We start from the raw sequence: 27,836 nt of genomic DNA, 5'->3' as shown, positions 1-27,836 counted from the left end.
CTTCCTTCCTTCCTTCCTTCCTTCCTTCCTTCCTTCCTTTCCTTCCTTCCTTTCTTTCTTTCTTTCTTTCTTTCTTTCTTTCTTTCTTTCTTTCTTTCTTTCTTTCTCTCTTTCTTTCTAAATAGAATCACATGATCTGAGGAGATAACTCATTTAATAAAGTCATTGCATGCGCAGCATAAGGACCTGAGTTTGATCCCTAAAACCCACAGGCATCATCCTGTCTCATGATGATGTCTCATCATCCCAGCGCTAGGGAGACAGACAGACAGACAGGCAGGCCTATGCAGTCTAGCCTGATGGGCACCACTGAGAGTCCCTGTCTCCAAAGATAAGGTGGACGGTTGCTCAGACATAATGCATGAAGTTGATCCTTGGCATCCACATGTACAGATGTGTACACAGGACCATCTGCTCCCAGCACATGCACAAACAAGATAAAAATGCTTTGGGTGCTGGGAATGAGACCTGGGTCCCCTGTAGGAGCAGCCAGTGCTCTTTATCTTCATCTCATCTCTCCAGCCCGAACTTAACATTCTTTTGTTTGTTTGTTTTTTGTTTTTCAAGACAAGGTTTCTCTGTATAGCCCTGATTGTCCTAGAACTCACTTTGTAGACCAGGCTGGCCTCGAACTCAGAAATCTGCCTGTCTCTGCTTCCTGAGTGCTGGGATTAAAGGCATGTGCCACCACGCCCGGCGCCGAACTTAACATTCTTAACAGTAGTGTGGATTTTTGTCCAGAATGCGTTGAAGTACTCTGCCTCAGCGACCTTTTCAGTCTTCTCTTTGTTTCTCCAGCAGGCCAAGCTTGACGCTCAGCTCCAGAGCAAAGAGTTTTACCAGCCCAAGCCTAACCCCAACCCCAAGCTGGAGGATGGCTATCCTGCTTTCAAAAGACCCTACATGACTGCCCTAGACTTGGGAGTCCCTGGCTTCTTCCCGCCACAAGACCGGGTACCTGCTAGGAAGCAGGATGACTGCAGGTTCACCACCACCTGCCATTATGCTTACCCAGCTTCCCTGGCACTCTACCTGGCCCAGCATGACCCCTACTGGCTTCACCAGAGGGCCGACTTCCCGTGCCTCATGGAACCGGAGCCGCAGCCTGCTCCAGAAGTGGGCAAAGGCTACCTTCTACTCCCAGGCTGTCTCTGTGATCATCACCAGAGAGTCAAGGTCCCCATCTTGAATAGGTGGGGCCCCATGATGCCATTTTACCAGTAGACGTGCGAGAATACCCGCTGTTTCAACGTATGAAGGAATTCCATGCCAATGCTCACAGAGCAGGCACCAAAAAAATAAACTGGGAAAGATGTTCCTTATGCCAAGGGATATTGTTTCCTCATAGTCCCGGCCTCATTTCAGGGGGAAGGAAGGAGGGAAAATCGGTGCGTGCGCTGAACTGAAATTGGTGTCATTTTATTTTTTTCTACCTTTTGGGGTGTGTATAGAATGTATGTATATGTGTATGTGTGTGAGTGGTGGCACATGTTTACAATGTGGAGGTCAGAGGACAATCTTAGTCCTCTTAAGATAGGGTCTCTTCTGTTGAGTGCTATGGCTTACCCCAGATGAGCTGGTCACTAGCTTAGGGGGTGAGGAGGGGGAGGGGAGGGGAGGGGGAGGGGTGCGTGTCCTGGCTTCCCATCTGGCTGTAAAAGCACTGAAATTAAAGATGTGCTATTGTACCTAGCTTTACATGGGTTCTGGGGGGATTCAAACTCAGGTCCTCGTGTGTACACAGCCAGCACTTTATGCCCTAAGCCATCTCCCCATCTTTTTTTTTTTTTTTTTGAGATTGTTTTTCGTTGTTGGTTGTTTGTTTGTTTGGTGGAGGGAAGGGGCGGAAGGGCTGCACCACAGTGTGCTTGTGGCGATCAGAAGACAATCCATGGGGGGCTTTTCTCCTGCCATCACATGATGAAGAGTTGAGCGCAGGTTGTCAGGCTTGGCAGCAAGGGTCCTCACCTACTGAGCCATCTTTCTGGCCCTTGGTGAGTTTTTGAGACCGGGTCTAGTTCTATAGTCTAACTGGCCTGGATTTTACTATGTAGCCCAGGCTAGCCATGAGTCTTCTGGGATTCTCCAATTCAGCCTCCCAAGCTCTGAGAATAGAGGCAAGAGGCACTTACTCGTGGGTTTGCGTCCTATTTTATTATAATATTATAATTATATTTATGTCAGTGTTCTAGCCACTAAGTCATCTTTCCAACCCTTTTTTAAAGGCACCTTAAGTGAAATATATATACATATAGTGTGTGTGTGTGCGCGCGCGCGCGCGCACAAACCCTCTACTCCTGCCCTCCACCAAAATAAATTAAATTTAAAATGTGTTACACACACACACACACACACACACACACACACACACGGAGATTAATGGGCAGATTCTGGAATGTGGGTCCACCTGAATGGTTTCAGCTATTTCAGCACAGACCTCCTGACCCACATCTATTTATCCAGCCCACACCGCCATTATATTTATCCAAGCTCTGATATTAGAGGCAAGAGGCACTTACTTGTGGGTTTGTGTCCTTAATTTATTATAATTAAGTCTTTCCTTGTAGCAAGTAACTCCCTTCTGTCCCATGCCATGGGGTCAACAATCTCCAAGTTGGTATAATGCAATCATGTAGGAGGGGGTCACACTTCTAACTGGGACTATGGAAGCCTACTCAGGCAATAAACTGAAAAGAGACGTAGACAGTCGTGCTGCCAGAGTCTTGCTGTTGGAGGTATTTTCTCACAGACGTGAGTTGAGTGGTTTTCAGGGAGCTGAAGTGTTGGACTTTAACTCCCAAGTTCACAGGTCACTGGTGTTTGGGAGACAGAATTGGAGGAGGCAGTGATGAGGGGTGACCGTGATGCCCTTTGTGCCTTTGTTTAATTTTATGTTACTGTGTGAATAGGTATTCTGCCTGTATGTCTGGACACCACATGCATGCCTCGTGCCCTCAGTGGCCAGAAGATAGTGTCAAACTTACAGACAGTTGAGAGCCCTCATGTGGGTGCTGAGAATCAACCCTGGGTCCTCTGGAAGAACAGCCTGTGCTCTGCTCTTAACTACTAAGCCATCTCTCCAGCCACATTTGTGGCTTTATACAAAGAAGAAAGACATGAGCTGGTATCCTTGCCCCATTTCCCCATGTGATGCTCTCCACCATAGTGAAGGAAGACAGACTCTCCCAATGTACCATACAGACTGTCATCCCTGGTCCTTCCTTGCTAGTTGGAGCGACCCTTGCAAGCAGACTGCAGAAACAAGGCTGGGGCTTGGGGGTGAGGCCAACAGTTCTTGAATATGACTATATATATATATATATATATATATATATATATATATATATATATATATATATATATATAAAATATAAAATATGACTATATATGTTTACAAAGTTTAGTCACAGGAACTATCTTTCTTCATGCTCATTTTCCCTCCCTGAGACTTAAGAATTTGCATGTCCTTGTCATAGAAGAGACAGGAGACCAAGTAGCTAGGCAGGAATTCACATTGTGGATTCAAACTTTTATCACAGCATGGCTTCTAGATGAATACAACCTCATAGAGTGCCTGCCTGAGGAAGGCACCTGAGATCCTTAGGAAAACGTGGACACCAGGTCCAGATGGACATTGTAAGGTCCGCGCCAGCTCCGGGGACTGATGTGTGTATCCAGTTCACAGGCGGCCAAGTGACTGGTGATGGGAGAAGAAGCAATGGAATTGGATACCAAGCTCCAGGAAGAAGGGAACAGTAGTCAGGACCTCCTAAAGAAAAATATAATGGCGGTGTGGGCTGGGTAAATAGATGTGGGTCAGGAGGTCTGTGCTGAAATAGCTGAAACCGTTCAGGTGGACCCACATTCCAGAATCTGCCCATTAATCTCCGTGTGTGTGTGTGTGTGTGTGTGTGTGTGTGTGTGTGTGTGTGTACGCGCGCGCACGTGTGTGTGTGTGTGTGTGTGTGTGTGTGCACGCGCATAACACATTTTAAAATTAATTTTGGTGGAGGGCAGGAGTAGAGGATTTGTGCACACACACACACACGCACACACACATTATATGTATGTATATATATATATATATATATATATATATATATATTTCACTTAAGGTGCCTTAAAAAAAGTCAAACTCAGGGTTGGAAAGATGACTCAGTGGCTAAAACACTGACATACTGACTCTTCCAAAGGATCCAGGTTCAATTCCTAGCACCCACATGGCATCTCACAACCATTTCTCACTCTTGCCCACAGAATCTAATAAGTTATTCTAGCCTCTGAGGACACTACATGCATATAGTTGGTGCAAAGATATACATGCAGTCAAAAACATTAATAATTTAAGAAAAAATAAAGTCAAATTCACTGAAAGTATAATGGTTGAGGGAAGGGAGCAATAGAGATGTTTGATAGGCAGTGTGATGCAGTAGAGTGGCCTCCAAAGGCTCCTATGTTTGGTAGTGTGATCCTCATTTAGTGAAACTGTTCCAGAAGGATTAGGAAGTATGGCCTTGCTGGAGTGGGTGTGGCCTTGTTGAAGGAAGTGTGTTACTGAGGGGTAGGCTCTGAGGATTTAAAATCCTACTCACAACACATCCAGTGTTTCTCTCTCTTGGCCTGCAACTTTCAGACCAGTTGTAAGCTCTAATGCCTGCCTGCCAGTATACTTCCCCAACGATGATGATGATGATGATGATGACACTCTGAAATTGTTTTTTTTTTTTTTTTTTTTGTTTTTCGAGACAGGGTTTCTCTGTATAGCCCTGGCTGTCCTGGAACTCACTTTGTAGACCAGGCTGGCCTCGAACTCAGAAATCCATCTGCCTCTGCCTCCCAAGTGCTGGGATTAAAGGCGTGCGCCACCACGTCCGGCTGACACTCTGAAATTGTAAGCAAGCCACCAATGAAATGCTTTCCTCTATAGGTTGCCTTGGTCATGGTGCCCCTTCACAAAAATGGGACAGTAACTATGACAGGTAGCATTTCAGGTGGGGAAAATTAAGAAGTTCTAGAGGTGGTTGTTTGGTTTTGGGCCCAGGACAAGGGACTGAGGTGCAGATTTTACATACCAAAGCAGATCTGGCTTCTAGGTTTTCCCAGCATCCCTCAGTCTCTACTTGGCTGAACTTTCCAGCCCAGGGGCTGGCCTGCCCTTCTCCCAAAGACTCCACCTTATATAATCCAGACATTTTGGACTCATTCTGTCTCTCTGTCTCTGTCTCTGTCTCTGTCTCTCTCTCTCTTCTTTTCTCTGTGTGTGCCCTACCCCCCCTACTCTGTTTTCCCCATGGTGACTTCCCTAGCCTTGGTCCTTGGGGCCAGGGAATTCGCCCACTGGAGAGCAGCTTCCCAATAAACCTGCCTTTAATATAATCTAATCTGTTTAAATTGGCACATTTTAGCGACAGAGAAATAACCTATCAGTGATCTGGGGGTGGGGAGTTGATAAGTGTTCATGCATAGGCGTGAAGACCTGAGTTTCAATTGCCTACACCCATGTAAAGCACAATATGGCAGAGTGTACCTGTAACCTCTGCACTGGGGCAGATCTAGGCAGATCCTAGGAGTTCGCTAGTTATCCACTCTAGTTTAAATGGCAAGCTCTTGTATCAGTAAAGAGCCCTGTCCCCAAAAATAAAGTGGAGAGAAGTAGAGGAAGAGACCAGTGCAGGCAAGAAGGGGTAATGGCTTGGACCAAATGGTATTTGTAGTATGGAAAATGATAGTTTGGGATGTTCAATAGTCTCCCCCTTCTCCAAACTCTGCTTTGTTTAATTTCATTACCTATAGTCAACTGTGGCCCACAATATTAAATAAAAAGTTTCATAGGTATTTGTATTGCTTGGTTTTGTGTGTCAACTTGACACAAGCTAGAGTTATCACAGAGAAAGGACCCTCCCTTGAGGAAATGCTTCCATGAGATTAAACTGTAAAGCATTTTCTCAATTAGTGATCAAGGGTGGGAGAGCCCACTGTGGGTGGTGCCATCCCTGGGCTGGTAATCTTGGGTTCTATAAGAAAGCAAGCTGAGCAAGCCAGTAAGCAGTATCCCTCCATGGCCTCTGCATCAGCTCCTGCTTCCTGACCTGCTTGAGTTCCAGTCCTGACTTCCTTTGGTGATGATGAGCAATGTGGTAGTGTAAGCTAAATTCTTTACTCCCCAACTTGCTTCTTGGTTATGATGTTTGTGGAGGAATAGAAACCCTGTAAGACAGTATTTAAAAATAATTTTTATTTTATGTTACTCTAAATAATGAAGTCTTTTTCTGTCCTACCTGGGATATAAGCCAATCTTTTGGCATCCTATGGCAGTTGCCAACACCATGGATTCAGACACTCTGAACTCATTATTAAGTGAAATTAATGTTAGTGGGACACCTACTAGGACCTTTTGGTCAGTAAATCTAATAACCAGACAGCTTCTATGAACTAATGGCCACCCTTTATAGCAGTGGTAGATGCTACTCAGAAGGCTAGAGGCAAACTATCACTAGTCATTCCTGGAAGACACTTTGCACAAGACTCCATTTGGTGTTGCATCGTTTTGAACCCAATCTACAGCACAATCAACTGGCTAGGAAAGCACATACTAGTGCAAGAGTGGTGAGTCTGCTATTCGGGTAACCAAACATGCCGGGTGCGGTGGCGCTCGCCTGTAGTCCCAGCTACTTGGGAGGCTGAGACAGGAGGATTGCTTGAGTCCAGGAGTTCTGGGCTGTAGTATGCTATGCTGATTGGGTGTCTGCACTAAGTTCAGCATCAATATGGTGACCTCCCGGGAGCGGGGGACCACCAGGTTGCCTAAGGAGGGGTGAACTGGCCCAGGTCAGGTAACCAAACACTGATTAGATTTGAGACTTGACCCACAGGAAGACATCCAGATCTTGTACAGTAAACTCAGACAAAAGCACGTGTCTGAGGAGATCCTAGTAGGCCTTAGTGGGGCGGCTATTGCTATTGTTATTTAAATGATCACAGCAGGTCAGTCAAATTACTAAATTCCAAATAATTATCTTTATATCTATAAATTAGTACCGCTGGCAGCTTTGGATGAAGTGTGGTATGCATTTTGGGGTTCAGCTGTGGCTGTGTCCTCCCCTTCCTTGTTTTCAGGGTACCCAGATGTCCCTGCACATCTGGAATAGGTGGTGTTCTGCAGGATCCTCATCCTGCTGGGAGTGAGTGCCTGGAATGAGAGGGTTGTAGGGAGAAGGCCTTCTCTGAGGATCTTAGTGTTATAGCTCGTTCAGGTGGAGGCCTTTACCTATGATCTTCAATGAAACAGCTCTCTGAGAGGATCTTAGCTTGTACGTCTACACTTTATTCAGGGTGAACCAAGGGTTATGTAGTTTTAGGGAAGAGGGGTAGGAATATCAGGAGTGGGCAAAGGTCATTGGCTGAAGGCTAAGTTACTAAGCTGCCTCATTAGCATGGGGAGACATTCCCGGAATTTCAAATGCTTGTTGAAGGGTTTCTTATTGAGGAGGGCTGGTAGTTGGACCTGTAATCTCACCAAAGCTATGTGATATTCCGCAGGTAGAGGGTATTGGTGTTTCAGGCTCTGCAGATGAGGTCAGAGAAGATGAAGCTCTGCTTGTAAAGGGAGTCCCCATTTTGTGCTGAGCTCAGAAGGTTCTCTGGACAATGGTAGACTTCAACCTTACTTAGCAGGGCTCAACAACGGAGACACTTTTCCTTTTTTAGATATTCTTAACTGATGATAAATGACCATTGGATGCTCATGTATACATGGGGTATACATATCCCACCCCTCTCCAAGGCTCCAAGACTTAGAGAACAACTGAGGAAGAGAGGGCAGAAAGGATAGAGTTGGGGGAGGGGATCGAATGTTGTGGAAAAGTGTCTTCCAGGCTCGACATGGCCCAGGCACTCTTAATCTCAAAGCAGCTTTGAATACCTGCACAAGACCTACACAAGATTGGGCAGGTCAGGGTTCTGTCGCAGGAGGGGGTGAGGGAACTTAGGAAACCACTCTCCTCGCCATAGGCAGTCAATGTTTGCTGGATGGAGGAGAGACATTTTCTCCTCTGGGGCAGCTTATAGATAACCACTTACCGTATTCCTGTAAGTACTGTGACTAAAACTGGTTCTCAAAACAAAATAGACAAAGAAAAATTAGTCGGAAATGAAAAGGGGATCAAAGCCGGGCCTGGTGGCGCAGGCCTTTAATCCCAGCACTCGGGAGGCAGAGGCAGGCGGATTTCTGAGTTCGAGGCCAGCCTGGTCTACCAAGTGAGTTCCAGGACAGCCAGAGCTATACAGAGAAACCCTGTCTCGAAAAAAAAAAGGGGGGGATCAATAGGAACAAGAGTTGGACAAGCAAAGATAATATAGGAGGGTCTGAATTTCACCAAAATACATTATATGTGTGTGATAATGTCATAATGAAATCCATTAACATATGATAGTAAACTAAGATGGGGGCCAGTGAGACTGCTCAAAGGGCAGAGACATCTACCGCCAAGCCTGACTACCTGAGTTCAGTCTGGGACCTACACGGTGGAAGGCGAGAACTCACTCTTGAAATATGTTCTCTTACCTCTATACACATACCATGACATGAGCAAGCAAACAAGCACGTACACACACATACACACACACACACACACACACACACACACACACACACACCATTGGAGGATAAACTGGTTGGGAGACTGTCTGGAGGCCCTGATAATGGGAAGTGGACATTTTGCCTTCACCTCGCCATGCCTGGTCACTTGACATTCCTTCTGTGGTCAACCTGGGATGTGAAATTATCTGTTTGCCATTCCAGAATGTACCTTGCTAAGGGGGAACTTGAGATATTCTGAGATTCCGTAATTCTGCCTGATACCCTTAACTGACTTGTTTTCTGCAAGCCATCTGAGGTATAGAAAGAACTGTGCTGTTAACAAACTTGCTGGCTTGGGTTACCAGACCTTGTAGCCTTCCTGACCCCAGTGCATGAGTCTTTCCTTTTGTTTTTGCTTTATTATTATTATTATTTTTTTCTGTTCTTCTCCCCCAACCCCCACTCTTCACCCACACCTTGGGACCCTGTCCAGAGCCCTGATATGTCTCCCCTTCCTTCTCCTTCTTTTTAAAGATGTATTTATTTAGTATGCATACAGTGTTATGCCTGCATGTATGTTTGGGCAGAAGATCTCACTCATATAGAGGGCACAAGATCTCATTACAGATAGATGGTTATGAGCTACCATGTGGCTGCTGGGAATTGAACTCGGGTCCTCTAGAAGAGCAGCAGCCTGTGGCCTTCATCTCTGAGCCATCTCGTCCCACCAAAGTCGCCTGGTCTTTGCAAGTCCGTGCTCTTTCTATTTCTTGACTCTTCCTGAGACTAATCAAAGGGAGCCGTTCTCTTTCTACCTTTCTATCCAACCAGAGGGAAGGATGCTCAGAGTTCTGCAGATGTGCACGAGGTTTTCTTGGGGGTGGGGTGAGGTAGGGTGGGTATGGCTCTTTAATCCACAGTTTAGCCATCAGATCTCCACATGAACCCAGGGAGAATGCACTCACGTTCGAGCTGAGGGAAGTAAACCCCGACTTCATCCCGAGTCTCTGTTGAACTCCAGGTATGTATGAGATCCTGTAACACAAGTCACATCTCTTATTTAAATCTTCACACTGTTATTTGCAGTAGTGGATATAGATTAGAGAGCTGAAAGTCAATTGTAAACAAGAATCCAGAAGCTGTGATTCCAGAAGACACTGTCCTGTCACCTGTAACTCCTGGAAAAAAAAAAAAAAGCCCTCAGGGATTTTGAGAAGCAAGATAGGGACTTGCTATGCAAATATGGGTGGCCTGAGAGGCAGGTGGGTTATTATTACAAGCTACTGCAGTTCTGTTAGCTATGTGATCTTGTTCCCCCGGCATGTAAAACAGCAACTGAAAATAATTGTTTTTACCAAGGACCTAGTAAAATTAAAGGTCACTTCAAATTCTATAAAAGAGTACAAATCTGAGATCACTTAAGATATTGTAAATATTTCCTTCCTTCTTGTGTGTGTGCGCGCGTGTGTGTGTGTGTGTGTGTGTGTGTGTGTGTGTGTGTGTGTGTGTGTGTGCGTTGTGTTTTTTGAGACAGACCGGCTCTAGCTGGCCTCAGAAATTTTTATGGAACCAAAACTGGCTTTACATTTATGAACCTTCTTTCCATGGCGTGTGGATTCAACCCCAGCAGAAGCAGGTGAGTTCAAGTCTTCATACTGAGTTCCAGGTCAGCCAACCAGATGTAGTAAGAGTCCTCTCGTAAGTAAGTAAGTAAGAGTAAGTAAGTAAGTAAGTAAGTAAGTAAGTAAGTAAGTAAGTAAGTAAGTAAGTAAGTAAGATTCTGCCTCCACCTCCCAAATGCTCGGATTCCGGTGTGAAAACACCAGGCCCTAGTTTTGTCCTTTTGTTCAGATGCCATGATTGGCAGGTGGTAGAACACAAAGTGGTCTGAAAACTATTATATTTTTGAAAAGAAATTCACCCCAAGGCGAAGTTTAGGAATGGCTTCTACAGACACTCTATACCCATGACAACAATTTCATCTACAGGAAACTGTTTCGATTTGTTGCTATCACAAAGTTCCACCTCCCAGAAACTTGTGTTTGCTGTTTATCTTCCTAAAATACCATTTAAAAATTCCACGTCTGCTTCTTGACTCCTTGGACACACTACCCTCAGTGTAAATGTCCCCCTTTATCCAGCTATTGAGTAATTCTTAAGAAGATCCTTGAAGAGACGAGTCCCTCTTGTCCTTAGTTACATCTCCGGTGTCACCCCTTCCCCTTAGCTTCCAATTCTGAGTAGCTGAACACTGTCAGGTTCCTGCTGGGAGGCCCCAGAGCCCTGGGCTCGCTACACCTTGCAATTCTGGTTTCTCTCTATGCTCCTGGGACTGACAAGGATATTTTGACCAAAGTTGCAGTCATCTCTCAGGATAGTATCTCTTGTCACAATTTTAAAGCTAATTTCGAGCAGACCTTGGAGCCCATAACGAGATAGATAGCCCAGCACCTAAAGTGCTTGCTGCCAAGCAAGAGAACCGCACATGCCACACATGCATTTGCACACACACATAAACATACGCACACGGAAAATTTATTTTTAAAAGTTGTTATTTATTGCTGGGCAATGGTGGCACACTTAAGCTCAACACTCTGTCTCTATCCTTTCTCTGTATCCCCATGTGTATGTCTGGGTGTCTGCCTCTGTCTGGAAAGGTTAAGTGAGAGAGGATCTGGAGTCAGAGGGCACCAGCTCTAGACTACTTCTGGCCACCACTGTGAACTTGCTAGGTGTTGCTGGTCTCTTGCCTCAACTGTCCCACTCTTTGACTCTGAAGGTGCTCAGCAAAGGCATGCCAGGATTAAAATGACACAAGGCCGTCCTAACAGGTAAGAATTTGTAACCTCAGATAATGCAGAACAGGAGAGTGGACAAATTGCTGACTGGAAACCAGAATGTCTGGGTTTTGATCTGGACCTGCTCTAGTTTTATGATCTTGGGTAAATCATGAGACCGTTCTGCACGGGAGTTTGGCCACGAGTAGAATGGTGGTCAATGTGCTTTTGATAGCTAGTTCCCAGCTGTTGTGAAGATCAAGGACATGAGTGGAGTTCCCCGACTGGCATGAAAACAGAATAGGAAGCAGCAGCTGGATCAAGCTTTCCAGGAGACAGGAGAACCTTGAGCAGGCCTGCCTGCCGTTAGGTGTGAGTCTAATGTGATCGGGACACCTTGGAAGCATTTTCTCATGTCATAAGCTGTTCCTGTGTGGAGACTGAACTGTTTGCACAGCTTTTGTTTTGTTTTGTTTTGTTTTCCTTGTGACAAAGTACCTGAGAAACATAAAAGGTGCAAGATTTATTTTGCCTCCTGACTTTGTTCTGTAGTCACTTGGTCCCATGGCTGTGGATAGACCACCATGGCAGAGAGTGTGATCAAGCATAACTTCTCACTACATGGTGAGCAATCCTGGTGGGCATAGAGGCAGCAAGCTGGGCACCAGCACCCATGTCTTCCTCTCTGCTTTCTGATATAGATGTGATGTGACCAGCTATCGCACGCTCCCGATGACTTGATTTCACCACTATGGTGGGTTGTTCCTTGGGACTGTGAGCTAGTTTCTCCTTACTTCTTGGAGTTGCTTTAGTCTTAAGTATTTCAAGAAGTATATCTCAGCAACAGGAAAAGGAAAAGTAAGACAGGCACAGTTGGGAATTAGGCCCACTAGGGCTACACTGATGGACCTAACTAGCAATACCATCTTCCTTTTTCCTGTGAGCTTTCACTTTGGGGCATGGTCCTCTATATTCCCAGTCCTTGGCATGGGGTGGGGCCCAGAAGCTATCTTTGATTGTGAATCTTCTGAACTTGCCTTGGATAAGCTTAAGAGTAAGTTTTCATGGAGCTGGGGAGAAAGCTCTGTAGTGGCTTGTGTTCTCTTGCTAATTGTGTTACCCAAGAGGCCCTTTTGCAGTGTCCCCCAAGTAGGCTAAAGGAAGTCTGCCCCCAGCTGACTGATTGGTAATAAAGAATTGCTTTATAGCCAATTGCTGGGCAGAGGGAGATGGGGCGGGACTTTTAGATTTGCACAGGCTAGGAACTGAAAAAGAGACAGAAGCGCCATGATTCAGAGGGAGATGGATCAGATTTAGAGCTGAAGAAGGAAAATCATCTGAAATGTAAATGAGAAGGAATGTGGCCCCCAGAAGGGCTGCTCAGAAGCATCTTGGGCAGCAAAGACTAGGCAACTACCCAGAAGGAGCCAAGGCAACAAAGATAAATTATATAATCAGAGGGTGTCTGTGTCTTCCATTGGAGAATCCAGATGTCTCCTGGAGTCAAAGCTGTGTAGCCTTTTACCGATAGAGCTCAGCAGTTAAGGGCATTTGCTGCTCTTTTGGAGGACCTGAGTTTGGTTCCCAGCATCCACATCAGCTGTTTACAACCAGCTCCAGGGGACCTGATGTCCTCTCCTCTAGCTACCGCTGGTACCTACCTGTGCACATATGGTAGATATACACACATACACATATGTAAAAATAAAAAAAGAAAACTTAAAAAAAAAGAGAAGAACCTTGACTTGAGAGTAAGGGGTATAACCTTTCAGAGTTCTATGATCCCATTTTATAAGTTGGAAGATCATCATTTAAAAACTTTCTAGGGGCTGGTGAAATGGCTCAGCGGGTAAGAGCACTGACTGCTCTTCCAAAGGTCCTGAGTTCAAATCCCAGCAACCACATGGTGGCTAACAACCACCCATAATGAGATCTGATGCCCTCTTCTGACACATCTGAAGACAGCTACAGTGTACTTATGTATAATAATAAATCTTAAAAAAAAAAAAAAGTAAAAACTTTCTAAACTCAGGCAGTGCTAGTACACACCTTTAATCACAGCACTAGGGAGACAAATGCAGGCAGATCTTTGAGTCTGAGGCAGCCTGGTAAATGAGGCGAAGTGCCAAGGTGGCCAAGACTACACAGAAAAATCTTGTTATATTAAAAAAAAAAAAAAATCCAAAAACTAAAAGCAAACAAAACAAACAAGCCCCCAAAAGGAAAAAACAAAAAACTTTCTAAAATAAGAGTCAACTATTAAGTATAATTTAAAAAAGTTTTATTAAATCATTTAGACTTGAAAGAAGTCATAATAGTTATCGCACTTACGTGCATTCTGTACACCACCAACCCAAATGGATTGATTTCAGAATTGTTATAAATAAAAAATAAACGTATTTACAGGAAAAATGAAAACGTTAGCAAGTTGAGATGATTAAACTTATCTATAATCAGTTTGGGGGAATGTACCCATTTGTAGTATTTAAGATAGGATTCTACTAGGATAAAAATTCCATAATTGAAGAAGTTAGTTGTAATAGATAATTCATTTCCTACTGCACTTTTTTTTTTTTTTTTAAAAAAACCCTCTCAAATCAGATCTTTTGACCAATACCTAAAAGCTTCATTTTCCCATTATTGGAGGTAAAAAGTACAAAAAAAGCTCTTTGCGCTCCCTAGACCGCCTAAAGAATGAAGCCATTCACTGCTGCAGACTATGACACTAACGACATAAATGGCAACCCAGCTTGTGCTATGTGACTTGCAAAATAGTGCAGATGGGTCAATGCTCATCAGGAACAAAAGTGGAGTCAGCTTTATAACAACCACTTCCAAAACCACCCTTGTATCTCTAGAAAGCACGTTTCTAGAACATGTAGCTCCCATGTGAGAAGGTCTTTTACACTTTTGTGCTTTAAAGACATTTCCGGTTCAGACCATTTGAGGATCTCTTCTACCTCCTGGTGAAAAATGAAGGTTCTCAACTGACCAGCTAGCCTTGGGACACCAACGAGAAACAAGTTCACATGTCATTTACATAGCCCTTTCCTTGAAGTTCAGTTAAGATCAAACTGGGTTAGGCCCATAATCCAGTCTGACTTAGAAAAATTGGTCCCAAGTCAAATTGATCAAAGCATAAAATCCGAGTCCACCGCTGTGGAGAGCCATGTTCCTCAAGGCGCCTGCTCTGCCACCTTCGAGGGCTGCTGGCCCAGCTGAGGGCTAGTTGCCAGGCAGTGGGCTGTACGAGCTGCTGGGCTGTCTGGAATGCTTTGTTCCGGGTGAACTCATGGAGCGGGACCTCTGTCTCAGAACTGTTTTCCCAGGAAACTCCAAGTTCTCAAATACAGCATTTTCAATGATGTCTGTGGCTTCAGGCCGCTCCGTGGGGGATGGAGAGAGCATGTCTTGAACCATCATATGCTGAAACATAAAAATGGTTTTGTGTTAAAAGCTCTAGATTTAGATTATTAAGCAGTCCTTTAAGTCTTGGAAAATAACAGATGTATATGCATATACACACTTGAGACCAGGGGAGGAGCAGGTGCCCTGCTGTCACTCTCCACCTTATTCCTAATTCTCTCACTGAACCTGGAACTCAGCTTGCAGCCAACAAGTCCTGGTGGTCCTCCTGTCTCTGCCTTCTACAATGCTACATATGTGTGCAGGCATGACCAACTGTGTGTGTGTGTGTTAGGGACTCAAACTTGTGTCCTCAACAAGTATTCTTACCCACTGAGCCACTTCCATGGCCCTTGCTGCCAAGCTTGATGACCTGAGTTGGCGTTTTAGGCCCCATATGATAGAGAGAACTAAACCTCTTAAGTTGTCCTTAAACTTCCATATATGTACCATAGTGCACACTTACATACATACACACACACATGCACACATGTCTCCCCCATAATAGATACATAGATAAATAGATAGATGATAAATAAATAAATTTACGAATAGGCAGCAGGCTGAATTTAGCCTGTTAGCTTTGCTGAAAATGTACAGAGGCTATCTGGGTGTAAAAAGCCTTTTATAATGAAATGAGAGGTTTTAGAATCACATCCCTGAGGCATAGATGTCACCTGATTTTAAATATAGATTCATTTTACGAATACACGTGAATTTACAATAATCTCAATAAAGCATTTTTAAAGCCAAGATTTATCAATGTGTAAACATTAAAGCAAAAAGCTTGTGGACCCACACACACTATAGGAAATAAGTTACTAAAGGAAATGATGTTACAATGTATTTTTAACCTGAGGACCAGCTTAATTTTCCACCAATCTCCTAAACTACCGAGTGTGGCCTAACCCCCACCTGAACTGAAGAGCAACTGGAGCCCTCCCTCTGTTGAAGGATAAGCCATTTTTAGAGATCTCTGACCAAATCCCAACAGAGTTAACACAGACTGCTCCTGTGAGGGAGCTTTATGAAGTCGGCCTCTGGATGGTGGCAGTGCAGCCTGACCTCTGTAGGCACTGGGTTGAGGGCAGTCCTAGCAACCTGGTCTCCTAGATCAATGCTCTCAGCCTTCTAAATGCTGTGACCTTTAATATACAGCTCCTCATGCTGCAACCCCTAGCCATTCAGTTATCTTGTTGCTACTTTATAACTTTAATTATGCTACAGTTATGAATCATAATGTAAATACCTGTGTTTTCTAATGATCTTAGTCAACCCCTGTGAAAACTGTTTAGGTCTCGAGGGTTGCTTCGTCCAGGTTGAGAGCCATTGATCTAGAATGTTGGGTGTCTCATCTGCAAAGTCGAAGCTGACCAACTGACTGCTAAGGACCCTTTGTGTTTAAGGGTGTCTTAAGAACAATTTAAACACTTAATATGATGATTTTAGAGAAAGAGCTGAACATTACCCATACCTCTTGGGGATATTTCTGAGTGAACAGTAGTGGAAACTTGAGATTTCTGACATCAGTTAAAATCTAGAAAGAAAGCAAGCACTAGTTAATCTTTTAGCTTTATTTTGCCGTATGTCTACTTCTCACACATGCTAGACAGGTACACTGACAACACCGCAGCCTGTCTTTTCCCGTTCCTTCTCATTTGTATTAATGTGCATGCGCCTATGTGCATTGTGTGTGTGCTCGTGTCTGTGCGTGTATGCATGTGCACCCAGGCAGCGCAGGCGTTAGTCCCTGGGTACAAGCAACTGTGAACTGCTTGCCACATGTAGGTGCTGGGAACTGAACGCCTGTCCTCTGAGAGAACAGCGAGGGCTTTTAAGCACTGAGCCGTCTCTCTAGCCCCAAACTTTCCACTCTCTTAACAGTGTCTTTGATGAACTGATTAACTCCACAGTTTGATTCTTGATTCTTTACTTGAGTGGATCTCTTACTTTGTTTAGACAGAGCTCACGAGGTAGCTGGTATCCTTGGCTGGCCTGGAACTTGCTCTGGGTAGCAAGCCAGCCTGACACACAGAGATCTGCCCGGTTTTCAGTTTTCGCCTCCCAAGTGCTGGGATTAAAGGCTGCACTACCATGCCCAACTAGTACTGTCTGACTGAAAACCTACGGTCATGATGTTCTGAGAAGGGAAATCCTAGCCATATGCCATCTGCCAGCATCTGTCTGTGACTGCATGACCACTTGTTTTCCATATGGTTCCCACCATCCAACTGTCACTATTTCCTGCCCTCGCTCACTTTACCCTCCCAGCTCCCTCTGGCTTTGCGGTGGTAACAAAGTTGCCAAATGCAAGCTACTGTTACAGTGATGATGAACTGATACAACAGAACATCTACAACAACCCTGTTGCTCACTTAGTCCCTTTTGCTCGTGGTTTAACTGTCTAATGGCATCAAGAATAAACTTAATGGCGCTGGAGAGTTCAGCTGTGCAGCTTAGAACTGCATGAAACTCCAACTCCAGGGGCACCTGAAGCCTCACATCAGTGGATACCTGCACTCTCACACGTAACTGCACGCACACACATGCACATAGTTAAAAGTTTAAAAAAGAATAAATGTAGTCATCTTTAAAAACTCTTGTAAATTTTAAATAACTCCCTCCATCCATCCTTTTGGGTACGTGAGATGCACTTACCCGGACTCGTTCCATCTGAGTGCTGAATGGGTAAAGGAGTTCAAACAGAATCAAGCCTAAAGAGAAGATGTCCACTTTATGGGAGTAGTTGTTTCCATGAATCTGAAATAGCATAAAGATATGTAAAAAAAAAAAAATTCGCCCTAGAGGGAGCAAGCACATCATTACAGCATTCACACAGAGATGGCTCAGTTCCTGTGCAGCATCCCGGACCTGAGTGGATTCAGCTACCTCTTGGTATAAGCAAAGAGTTAATCTCTAAGTCCCTCTCCTGCCTCTTTCACTGTGGGCAGGTGTAATTACGGCACTCAGCATCACAGAGGGAAAGCCCAGGTAAGGCTCCAGGGAGATATGCATCAGCAGGGTCGCAGGAAACTCGGAGCCTGGTGCTCTGCAGTCTGTAAGGGCCGCTCAGGCCCCCTGAGGTGAAGCTTTTCAAAGCGACACTATCTGAAGCCAATCTCATTTCTAATCACCGGAGTCCTGAAGTCGGTCATTACTGCAAGCCACTAATCAACCTGTGAGCCTTCATTACGCACTTAATTGCAGACTGCTCTGCATGCATAGCCCTATTTTTCATGTGCATATTTCTCGGGCCTTCCCAGTCCTGGCAGGGAAGAGACCTGCTGCTTTTGTGTTCCATTCCCATCATTCAGCACTGGGCTAAGTACAGAGCAGGCCCTCAATAAATACCTGATACCACCAGGGCAAAGAATAGCATCTGGTCTGCTCTATTAAGGAAAGCCCCATTCAAATGCAAAGTGAACTCCTGGAGCCTCAGGAGAGCCCTTTTATTTATGAACGTTTCCTTAGGCCAGTGACTTGACTACAGGTAAACAGCCCTGGAACTGGCTCACCTCAGAACTGCCACACCAGGGGAAGGGGGAAGGGGAGGGGGAGGGGGAGGGAGGGGGGGGGAAACAGGTGCTGGGTGGTAGAGCAGCGGTCAGGGCGGAGGCCATCATCCCCTCTCCTCCACACCACTCTAGGTATCTGCCTCCTTGGTTCTTTCTATGCAGGCTGGCTTCTGCTCACAAAATAGCAGGTGCAAAGTTCCACTGACTGCATCGGCTGTGCACCCACCATGCTATAATCTAAAGTGCCCACTGCAACAAATCACACTGCCCCTTACCTGCCACCCCTCCCCTACCTCTCTGTGTCTTGGGAAACGGTCAAAGAAAATGTCCAAGGACATTGCCAACAGAGGTACAGGAGAAAAAGATAACCTCATACAATAGTTGGGCAATGTAAATGGACTCATTCACAGTTGGTCCTCAATCTCAACGAATCCTGTCCATGGCAGAGTTGATAAAGATGTGACAGAGATGCTGGGCCAATTATCCAAGTGACTGGCCTCAAAGCAAACCTGACATTAACTTTAGTGTTCAAAACAAACGTTGAGCAATCTGAACTGCATGAATGCTTCACAGCTGTCTAAGGATGTCCAAGAACTCATGCACGGTCACGTGTGAATACTGATCAAAAACTATGGAACAAAATTCCAACTTTGGTTTCCAACAAAACAATTTATGTGTAATATTAAAAGATATAAAAAGATATATTTACATATAAGATGTGTGTGCGTGCATGTACACAGCTGGAAAATTTATACTTATTTTTGGTAAAATGCCTTTTTCTCTATTATATATTGCTATATTTTCACATTCCTTTTAAAGAGGAAAGATTAATATATAAGGAGAAAGAATTATTAACATGTTACTGGATTGTAAAAATTGAGACTTAGAAGTTTTTGTATTTTTCTTTTCTGTGCACTGATGTTTTGCCTGCATGTGTGTCTGTGTGTCTGTGTGTCAGATCGTTACAGGTGTGAGCTGCCATGTAGATGCTGGGAACTGAACCAGGGTCCTTTGGAAGAGCAGCCAATGCTCTCAACAGCTAAGCCATCTCTCCAGTCCCCACATATTTATTTTGATGGCATGAATTTGTGGAGACCTTTTATTGAGCTTTGAAGAACAGCTTGTTGCGGATCCCACGAGAGGGCAGCAGGGTGGACAGTAGCTGGAGTATGCCTGGCACTAAGTTATCTGAAGGCCTGCAAAGGTGAGCTTTTTAAAAAGTGAAAGCAAGCAAGCTCTAGCACATAACATTAATCCAAGCACTCAGAAGGCAGAGGCAGCTGGATGTCTGTGAGTTCAAGGCTAGTCTGGTCTACAAAGTGGGTTCCAGGACAGCCAGGGCTACATGGAGTAACCCTGTCTCAAGAAAAAAAAAAGAAAAAAAAAGTTGAGACTGCAGACCCCTGGTTTGAGACACGGTTGGGAAACTGGGAATCCTAGTTGTATTTTATTCACTATGCACTGCATTATGTAGTTAGAAGTAGTTTTCAAGGAAAATAATGGTTTGAATCTATTTTCCCCGCCTCCACAGGGCTTCTCTGTGTATCCCTGGCTGTCCTGGAACTCACTCTGTAGACCAGGCTGGCCTCAAACTCAGAAATCCGCCTGCCTCTGCCTCCCAAATTCTGGGATTAAAGGCTAGTGCCACCACTGCTTGGAATGAAACTAATTTTTAAAAATTTGTTTTATAAAATTATCAAAGTATTATGTTTCATTTGTTGCCCCCTTCCCCCCCAAACCCATCTTTTCCTGCTGGTCTTGCTCCTTCTCCCAATAGTCCCACCATGCCTTCATGAAGTGTACATGTTAGCAGGGGGTGGGTGGGTGCTCTGCTGGGGGGGGCACAGGGGTAGGTGGATACTCCACTGTGGAGGGGAGGGAAAGGGCAGGGGTGGGTGGGTGCTCTACTGTGGGGGAGGGAAAGGGAGTGGTTTGCTGTGGGGGAGGTAAGGAGTAGGGGTGGGTGGGTCTGTGCTCCGCTGTGTGTGTGTGTGTGTGTGTGTGTGTGTGTGTGTGTGGCTTTTCCAGGGATTCCTTCACTGAGAAGCATACAGACTCAGTAATTCCTACTTTGCTTCCACATTACATAAAATGTAAACATTATTTTTGACCCTGTAAATAATGGCTGATTTTTAACTGTTAGCTCTTTGAAGTGTACTTATTTTTGTGTGTTCTTGCACACACATGCCACAGTGCTTCTGTGCAAGTCAGGTGACAAGAAGGAGTTGTTCCTTCCTTCAACCACCAGGGTCTCAAGGAATGGAAGTCGAGTTGGAGGCATATGCCTTCAACCCATGTCAGTTCATTGATTAACTTTTAAAAATGTGATTAAAACCCTTTTTGTATAATTTCTGATAATATATTTATGTATTAAAAGGTTAAAATTCCAAGGGCAGTTGACAGTTCAGGGCTCCCCTGGTTTCTTCTCTTGGGACACAGATGTATACTTAGAACTTTTTTTTTTTTTTTTTTTTTTTTTATTTTTTTTTTGAGACAGGGTTTCTCTGTGTAGTCCTGGTCCTGGAACTCACTCTGTAGACCAGGCTGGCCTCACACTCAGAAATCCGCCTGCCTCTGCCTCCTTAGAACATTTTTATTTTTCCTTCACTAAGTCTTCGCTCCATCACTGATAAAGCCAATCCAATTACTTGGGCCAACTGATATTTCTCTTCTCTCTCTCCTCTCTCTCTCTCTCTCTCTCTCTCTCTCTCTCTCTCTCTCTCTCTCTCTCTCTCTCTCTCTGACTCACAAATCTCTGCAGCATCCTTTTTATTCTTTTTCTTCCTCTTAAGTAGATTTGCTAGAGAAACCTAATTGTTTTGATTTTAAAGCCACCCTGGAGATGCTGTTTTATTAGGTTTGCTTGCTACTCTATGGCTCCTCTTTTCCCACTGAGCAAAAACCATGACCACTCTTAAGCAGAGAAGTCTCATGTAACAAACAAATGTCAGAAACAGAAGCAGGGGGTAGAGGGTTCAAGGGCTGAGCTACATGAGACCAGAACAAACAGAAACACATTTAAGTCCAAATAGAAATTTGAAACCTTCTATAAGTTTCAGTACTTTTCTTTTTTTTCTTTTTTTTTTTTTTGAGACAGGGTCTCTCTGTATAGCCCTGGCTGTCCTGGAACTCACTTTGTAGACCAGGCTGGCCTCGAACTCAGAAATCCGCCTGCCTCTGCCTCCCGAGTGCTGGGATTAAAGGCGTGTGCCACCACGCCCGGCAAGTACTTTTCATTTCGATGTGTTGATGTGATCTGTGTGTTTCCTTCCCCACATCCCATCTTTTTTTTCTCTTTGGGTTTTTGAGACAGGCCTCATTTTGTAACCTAGGCTGGATCTGAACTCCCGGCAATCCTCCTGCTCCAGCCTCCCGACTACTTGGATTATGCCATGAGCCACAATGTCTGGCTCTCAAAGTCTTTTTTTCAGGTTCTGGTTCAGAGGTGACAGCATGTTTCATGATTGCATTTTCTCACTCCAACCCCAGGGTGGGGGTTGGGGGCTGTGCTCCCTGGGGCAGAATTGCTTTCATAATTTCTAGGCTATGTATGGCTGGGTACTGTACCAAGACCATGGGGAAAGCCTCATTAGGTATTGCCTAACTATCTAAAGTCGGAAAGACTCACCTGCTCTGGGCTCATGTATAGCTTGGTCCCCACTTGTCCCGTGTGCGTAGCATAGGCTGGCATTGGAGTCAGTACAGTCTGCTCTTCCTCATCCTGGTCCATGGCAGTCACCAGTCCAAAGTCCCCAACTTTGACCACATCATCCATTGTGAAGAATATGTTGGAAGGCTGGGAAAATAATAATAATAATAATAATAATAATAATAATAATAATAATAATAATAATAATAAAGAACAGTGAGTATATACAGAGAAGAGAAAAAAGCCGAAAGAATATGATTTTTAGAAAAGAAATAAAGAGGATATGACTCTCTAAAAGGTGCTGCTGTCCTGTGAAAAGAACAGCTGGCCAGCACTAACTGGATTCCATACTTTTCTGTGTTTTGTTTTGCTACTGAGAGAAAGAACATAAAGCGGTGTGGGTAGGGAGGTGGAGGAGGCTCTGGGGGAGGAGAAAGAATATGATCAAACTATATTTAAAAGAGAGGAAGAAAAAACTATGCTTGTCTAAGCAGCTTGCTACTTACTATTAACTCATGTTCTATACGCCTTTGAAAATCACTGTTGGCCCCCACTTCCTAGATATGGAAACTAAAGCCCTAGCAGTTAAACAGATTGCTTGAGGTTACCCAGCCAGCAAGTGGTGGAGCCAGGAACTGAACTCAGGCAGCCAGACTGTCTCTGCTGTCATGGGAGATGACCTGACCACCGACCACCTAAAGAATGTAACATGCCCACCATCCGGTCTGTGTCCGAGGGTGGGGCAGCCTATCAGTGGAATTAGAACTCATGACTGGTGTTCTGCCTTGCTTCTAAATCCCTCAGCTCCCAAAGCCAAGAGCCACACCTAGCCTCTGGCCTGAGTTCTAAATTCCCACTTGAACTTACATATTAGATGTAGCTAACCAAATGTCATGTGCACTCTCTGACTTCAGGTCCCATATAGGAAATCTGTCACTTTCCCTTATCACTGAAAGAAAAACCATTTAGCTCACAAGATCAAACCTCATCCTGCTTCCAACACTGCCAGAAACTAACACTTTGATTGCTAAGATCCTGGGCGTGCTATGTGCCTGTGGGCTGAAGAGTCCTCTGGAGACCGTGGGACTGCCCCAACACTTTCATTCCTAAGATGACACCGTACAATTCTGACTTTGAAGCAACAAGGCAACTAAAATCTGTGGTAATAATCTAGAACTTTCTCACTGATGGCCCCATATCAGAGACAATAAATGACACTGCCTTTCTCTCTCTCTCTTCCTTCCCACTGTCAGGCCACAGATCCAACCCAAGGCTCCTTGGAAGCCTTATGCCTACATGTAAGAGCTACACAAAGTGGTATTTGTGTTGGAACTCTGTCTGTTCTCTTGAGTCTCAAGTAGTCCAGGCAGATCTCAACCTCACTATGTAGCTGAAGATGACTTTAAATCACACATGACTTCCTGCCTGATAGACAAACACTCTGTCAACCAAGCTACGTCCCTAGTGACCCCTCCCATTTTCCAATGGCAATTACAGAACTTTTAAAGACAGCATTTGTCTCTTGAGCATCTATTTCTGGTCCTTCTTTTAGAAGCATCCAGACTCTGTGAATTCCCTTCTGTCTCAGTGTGGAGCAATCCCACCCTTGCCTGATCCCTTCCCTTCCAAGGAGTCTGGTGGAGGGATGGTCTAGGGATCTTGGTTTACTGAAAATAAGCCTTAGGATTTCTGGCCACCTCAGGGAAAAGAAAAACGTTTCTCACCATGCACTACCAAAAACACCACCATGTCTGGGAACCTTAAAAGACAAACATATCTGGGAACCATTAACTGCCACCTTGAGTCTGTGACGGAGAACCTGGTTGTAAGTGCAAAGAATAAACAGGAAGAAGAGAACGCATGCTCACCAGACTGTCTGGTTCTAGTTGACGCTGTACTGCATCCCTGACTGTTTTGTCGCATGGTGGACAGAGCTTCTGCGGACTTTGTCAGTACTAATGCTCGTGGTTGCAAGCAAAATAAAATCTAAACGAAAATGAGCCAAAGGTCCAGAATATGCCCGGCCTTGCCCTGAGGATGGGATAGGGGAACAAGGTGGGTAGGCATGGTTTGGACCACCATAGAAACCAGAGGATAGATGACCTAGGTGTGCTGAGAATTGGGTTCTCTGAGTAAACACTGAGAAAAGCCCAAAGGAAAACATTACTCCTGAAGAGGCAGCATGAATGGTGCTGACAGACATGTAACCAAGCTTTATAATGAGGAAAGCCAACAAGATTTAACATGGAGACTAGGGTCAGAACATGGCAAGATACAGGCTTTTCAGTGAGGGGAAAGATTCATGGTGGTGTTTTTGTTGCATACTAAATATTTTGAAATGACTGTCTTTTCAAAGGAATAAACCTCTTTATATTTTTAGAAAAACTAAAGGGAAAATTAACTTTCTTTTGGGAATTCTTCTGGTGCACATACAAATAGAGAAAGTTCTTTTTGTTTGTTTGTTTGTTTGTTTTTTGAACTCAGAAATCCACCTGCCTCTGCCTCCCAAGTGCTGGGATTAAAGGTGTGCGCCACCACCACCCGGCGAGAAAGTTCTTTACACAACGGAGTAATATTGAGCAAACCTTTCGCCAACATCTTGCTCACATTATAAAATCAGCATATTACGACTGTTAACAAAGGCATTGGCCTTGAATTTCATGGTGCTTGGCATGACAGGGAGTAGACCATGGGGAACTTGTACATGGTATGAGGAAGTTGACTGTATTCACACCTCAACAGCTCGGATCACCAATCTGAAGCTGAAGGTCTCTGCTGTAAGACACCTTCTCCAGTCCAACCAAAGGAAACACCTCGACTTCCACTGTGTGTGGATCAGTCCACGGCACCCAGCTTGGGCTTCTCCCTGGTTCTTAGTCCCATTTTCTCCCCAAACTCTTAAAACACATTCAAAAATTTAAAAACATTTTGTTGATGATTTTAGAAGAAAGCAACTTTTTGTCTGTTTTGAAGATAGATCAAATGGCCTCATGTAGCCAGGCTAGCTGGAAACTTGCTATGTGGCCAGAGATTGACAGTGGGGCTCAATCTCGGGGCCTCACTGCATGCTAGGCAAGCACTCTCCCACTGGAGATACACTCCCAGCCCAGGAAACAACTCCTGTTATAGCTACTTAAGTATCGGAAGCAAAAGTTAATTATTACATAAAAATAAAATTTAACATACTTAATACAAGGTCAAATATGCCAAGTGTTTAAGTCACTATCCTCAGGAAATATTTATGGGTTCCATACACACCTACTGAGAGCTACCAGGTGCTTGTGGGTCATGACAAGAAACAGTCAAATAAAAGTTTAACAGAATCAACAAACTAGCTATAGTTCTGTACATTTTAGAAATATATACTACAGAAATATTGTGTATGTATTTATTTATTACTGGGACAGGCTGGCCTTGAACTCACAGCAATCCTCCTGTCTCAGCTTCTTTAGTGCTTTGATTGCAGGAGTGCAGTAGCCTGAGTTAGAATTGTATGCAATTTATCACACTGTATTGCTGCTCTGTTCAGTACTGTACACTCTGAGATCAGGGTTTAATTTGCACAGCTCTGGCCACTTAGTTAAGCATTTGCCACTTTTCTCTAGTCGGCTTCTCCCTCAAAGCCCACATAGTCAGCAATGGGGCAAAAACATGGGCTCTACTGCTCCAAATCCGAGCTGGTTAGTGAGAAGCCTCACCTCCCCTTCCACTCAGGTCCCTCTTACTATGCGATGCAGAGACCCTGGTCAAAGTTATTCAAAGCCAAAAGAAGTAAGAGGTCACCAAGATGGCTTAGTGGATAAAGGTGCTTGGTGCCAAGTCTGACAACCTGAGTTCAATCCCCAGGACCCACACAGTGAAAAGAGGGAAATGGCTCTTAAAAGTTATCCTTTGGGGCTGGTGAGATGGCTCAGCAGGTAAGAGCACCCGACTGCTCTTCCAAAGGTCCAGAGTTCAAATCCCAGCAACCACATGGTGGCTCACAACCATCCGTAACGAGNTCTGGCGCCCTCTTCTGGAGTGTCTGAAGACAGCTACAGTGTACTTACATATAATAAATAAATACATTAAAAAAAAAAGTTATCCTTTGACCTACACACACACATACACACACATTTTTGAGACAGGGTTTCTCTGTGCAACTCTGGCTGGCCCACCTGGCCCTACCTCCGGAGTTCTGGGATTAAAGGCATGGGCCACCACTGCCCATCGATGTAAATTTATTTTTAGAGCATAGGAATTATGTGGTATATCTGCTCGTGATGAACTTTAGATATGAGATCTTTCCCCCATTGGGACTGCTGGAAATAGTGTTTACAGTAAAACAAAAGTAAACAGGCTGTAAAGGAAGATGCACGGTCTGCCTGAGCCCTTCAAATATGAGACTTCTTCCTTCCCTGCTTCCTTCCCGGACCTCTGCTCTGAACCCCACGGCACACTCAAAGCCCGGGGTGGCCGCCTCTGGCTACAGACCTTGAGGTCCCTGTGCATGAGTCCCTTGCTGTGCAGAAACTCCACCGCCTCTGCGATCTGCAGGAAGATGTGCAGGCACACGCTGTGTTCCCGTTCCTCCATGCTGCAGCGTCGGTTCATCCAGTCTTTGAGGTTCTCCTTCCTGCACAGCTGCATCTGAATGTACAGATACACCTTGGGGGAGCTGGGCTGGAGCTGGCCCATAGTGTTCTTGGTGAAATCTAAGCTTAGAGTGGTTGGCCTGGTAGGGGAGGTAGACAAGGTGGCTTCTGAAGAAGATCTGCTGCTGGAGCACTTGAGATCAGTTAGCTTATTAACATAATGGTTGCCATTATGCAGCCGGTTCCTTCTGGGGTCCTCCTTACTGGACACATTGCCGCAGCCAGAGTCTTCAAACACTATGGAAGAGGAAGTTCCTTCCCTTGACCTGGTATAGGGAGACGCTTCAGAAGGACAAAGTTCAAAGGAGTGTCCCTCATCATTGCCGTCCACGGTACCATCTTCCACATCCTCGCAGTCCGTCAGGCAACTGTCCTGGAGGTTGTAGGCCGCGTCCACTGAGTCACTGTTGTCTCCACAGTCTGTCCCTGAGAACTCCAGGGGAGAGAACTGGCTCTCGGATGAGCTTGTCTGGCCACAGGAAATGCCCACTGAGAAAGACCGACTTCTTTCAGGAGAAGGAGCTATGACTTCGATCTGCTCTTTTGTAGAGAAAGGATCCATCCTTCGGATCTTAACAGATGGGGCATCCATTGGGCTAGGGGAGCTGAGTGGCCAGTCTGTGCTAGAAGTGGGAGAAACGAAAAGAGCTGAGTGACCTGCACAGTGGTTTAAAATGTTTTGATTATTACAAACACAATTACCCAAAACACACAGTGGAAATAAAACACACTATGTGGAACAAAGAACAGCTCATCCTGTCTATTCTTTTTCAAAATTTTTATCTGAAAGCTTAATTTTGTTTGTTTCAAATTTGTGTATATAGGTGTATGCCTTCTTGTCTGCATGTGCACCTCATGTGTGCAGCGACTATAGAAGCTAGAAGAGGGTATTGGAGTCCCTGGAACTGGAGTTACAGGCAGTTGTGAGCCTCCTGACGTGGGTACCGGGAAATGAACCCAAGTCCTCTGCAAGAGCAACAAGTACTCTTAACTCTTAGCCATCTCTCCAGTCCTGGGAGCTTAATTATACACTTGAAATATGTACACAGTCATCTGTGCATAGCCTTTTGTACAGAACGTAAGCTAGGAAAGCGATCCTAAGGACAGGGCTTCAGGTCAGCGCAGTTCTGAAGCCCTGTGCAAATTAGCTCCCAGGCCTTGATTCGTGGCCACTCCCCTTTGTCCTGGTATCTGTAATAGGTGTTCCTTAGCTAGCTGAAGGGGGCTGCAACCCTGTAGGTGNAACAACAATATGAACTAACCAGTACCCCCTGAGCT

At 44.8% G+C, this 27,836-nt stretch overlaps 2 protein-coding genes across 3 annotated transcripts in view; one reads left to right on the top strand and one right to left on the bottom strand.

Moving 5' to 3' along the window:
• Positions 1-1,403, top strand: part of Tex37 (testis expressed 37) — a 6,701-nt gene extending 5,298 nt beyond the window's left edge. The window contains exon 4 of one of the 2 annotated variants that reach the window (XM_021191799.1): positions 799-1,403. In XM_021191799.1, coding sequence (XP_021047458.1) covers positions 799-1,224 — 426 coding nt within the window. In that variant the 3' untranslated portion in view covers positions 1,225-1,403. The remainder of the gene's footprint in view (positions 1-798) is intronic. The other variant, XM_021191800.2, reaches the window with a different exon arrangement.
• Positions 1,404-13,614: 12,211 nt separating this feature from the next.
• The window catches only part of Eif2ak3 (eukaryotic translation initiation factor 2 alpha kinase 3), a 60,837-nt gene continuing 46,615 nt past the window's right edge, over positions 13,615-27,836 (bottom strand). Inside the window, exons 9-13 of the mRNA XM_021191223.2 lie at positions 26,398-27,181; positions 21,904-22,071; positions 17,419-17,520; positions 16,235-16,297; positions 13,615-14,781 (exon numbers count right to left, since the gene is read on the bottom strand). Coding sequence (XP_021046882.1) covers positions 14,581-14,781; positions 16,235-16,297; positions 17,419-17,520; positions 21,904-22,071; positions 26,398-27,181 — 1,318 coding nt within the window. The 3' untranslated portion in view covers positions 13,615-14,580. The remainder of the gene's footprint in view (positions 14,782-16,234; positions 16,298-17,418; positions 17,521-21,903; positions 22,072-26,397; positions 27,182-27,836) is intronic.

Source organism: Mus pahari, chromosome 2, assembly GCF_900095145.1.
Source record: "Mus pahari chromosome 2, PAHARI_EIJ_v1.1, whole genome shotgun sequence".
NCBI classification, from domain to species: Eukaryota; Metazoa; Chordata; class Mammalia; order Rodentia; family Muridae; genus Mus; species Mus pahari.
Note: the sequence above shows the minus strand (reverse complement) of the source record. Positions and strands in the feature narration are given on the sequence as shown.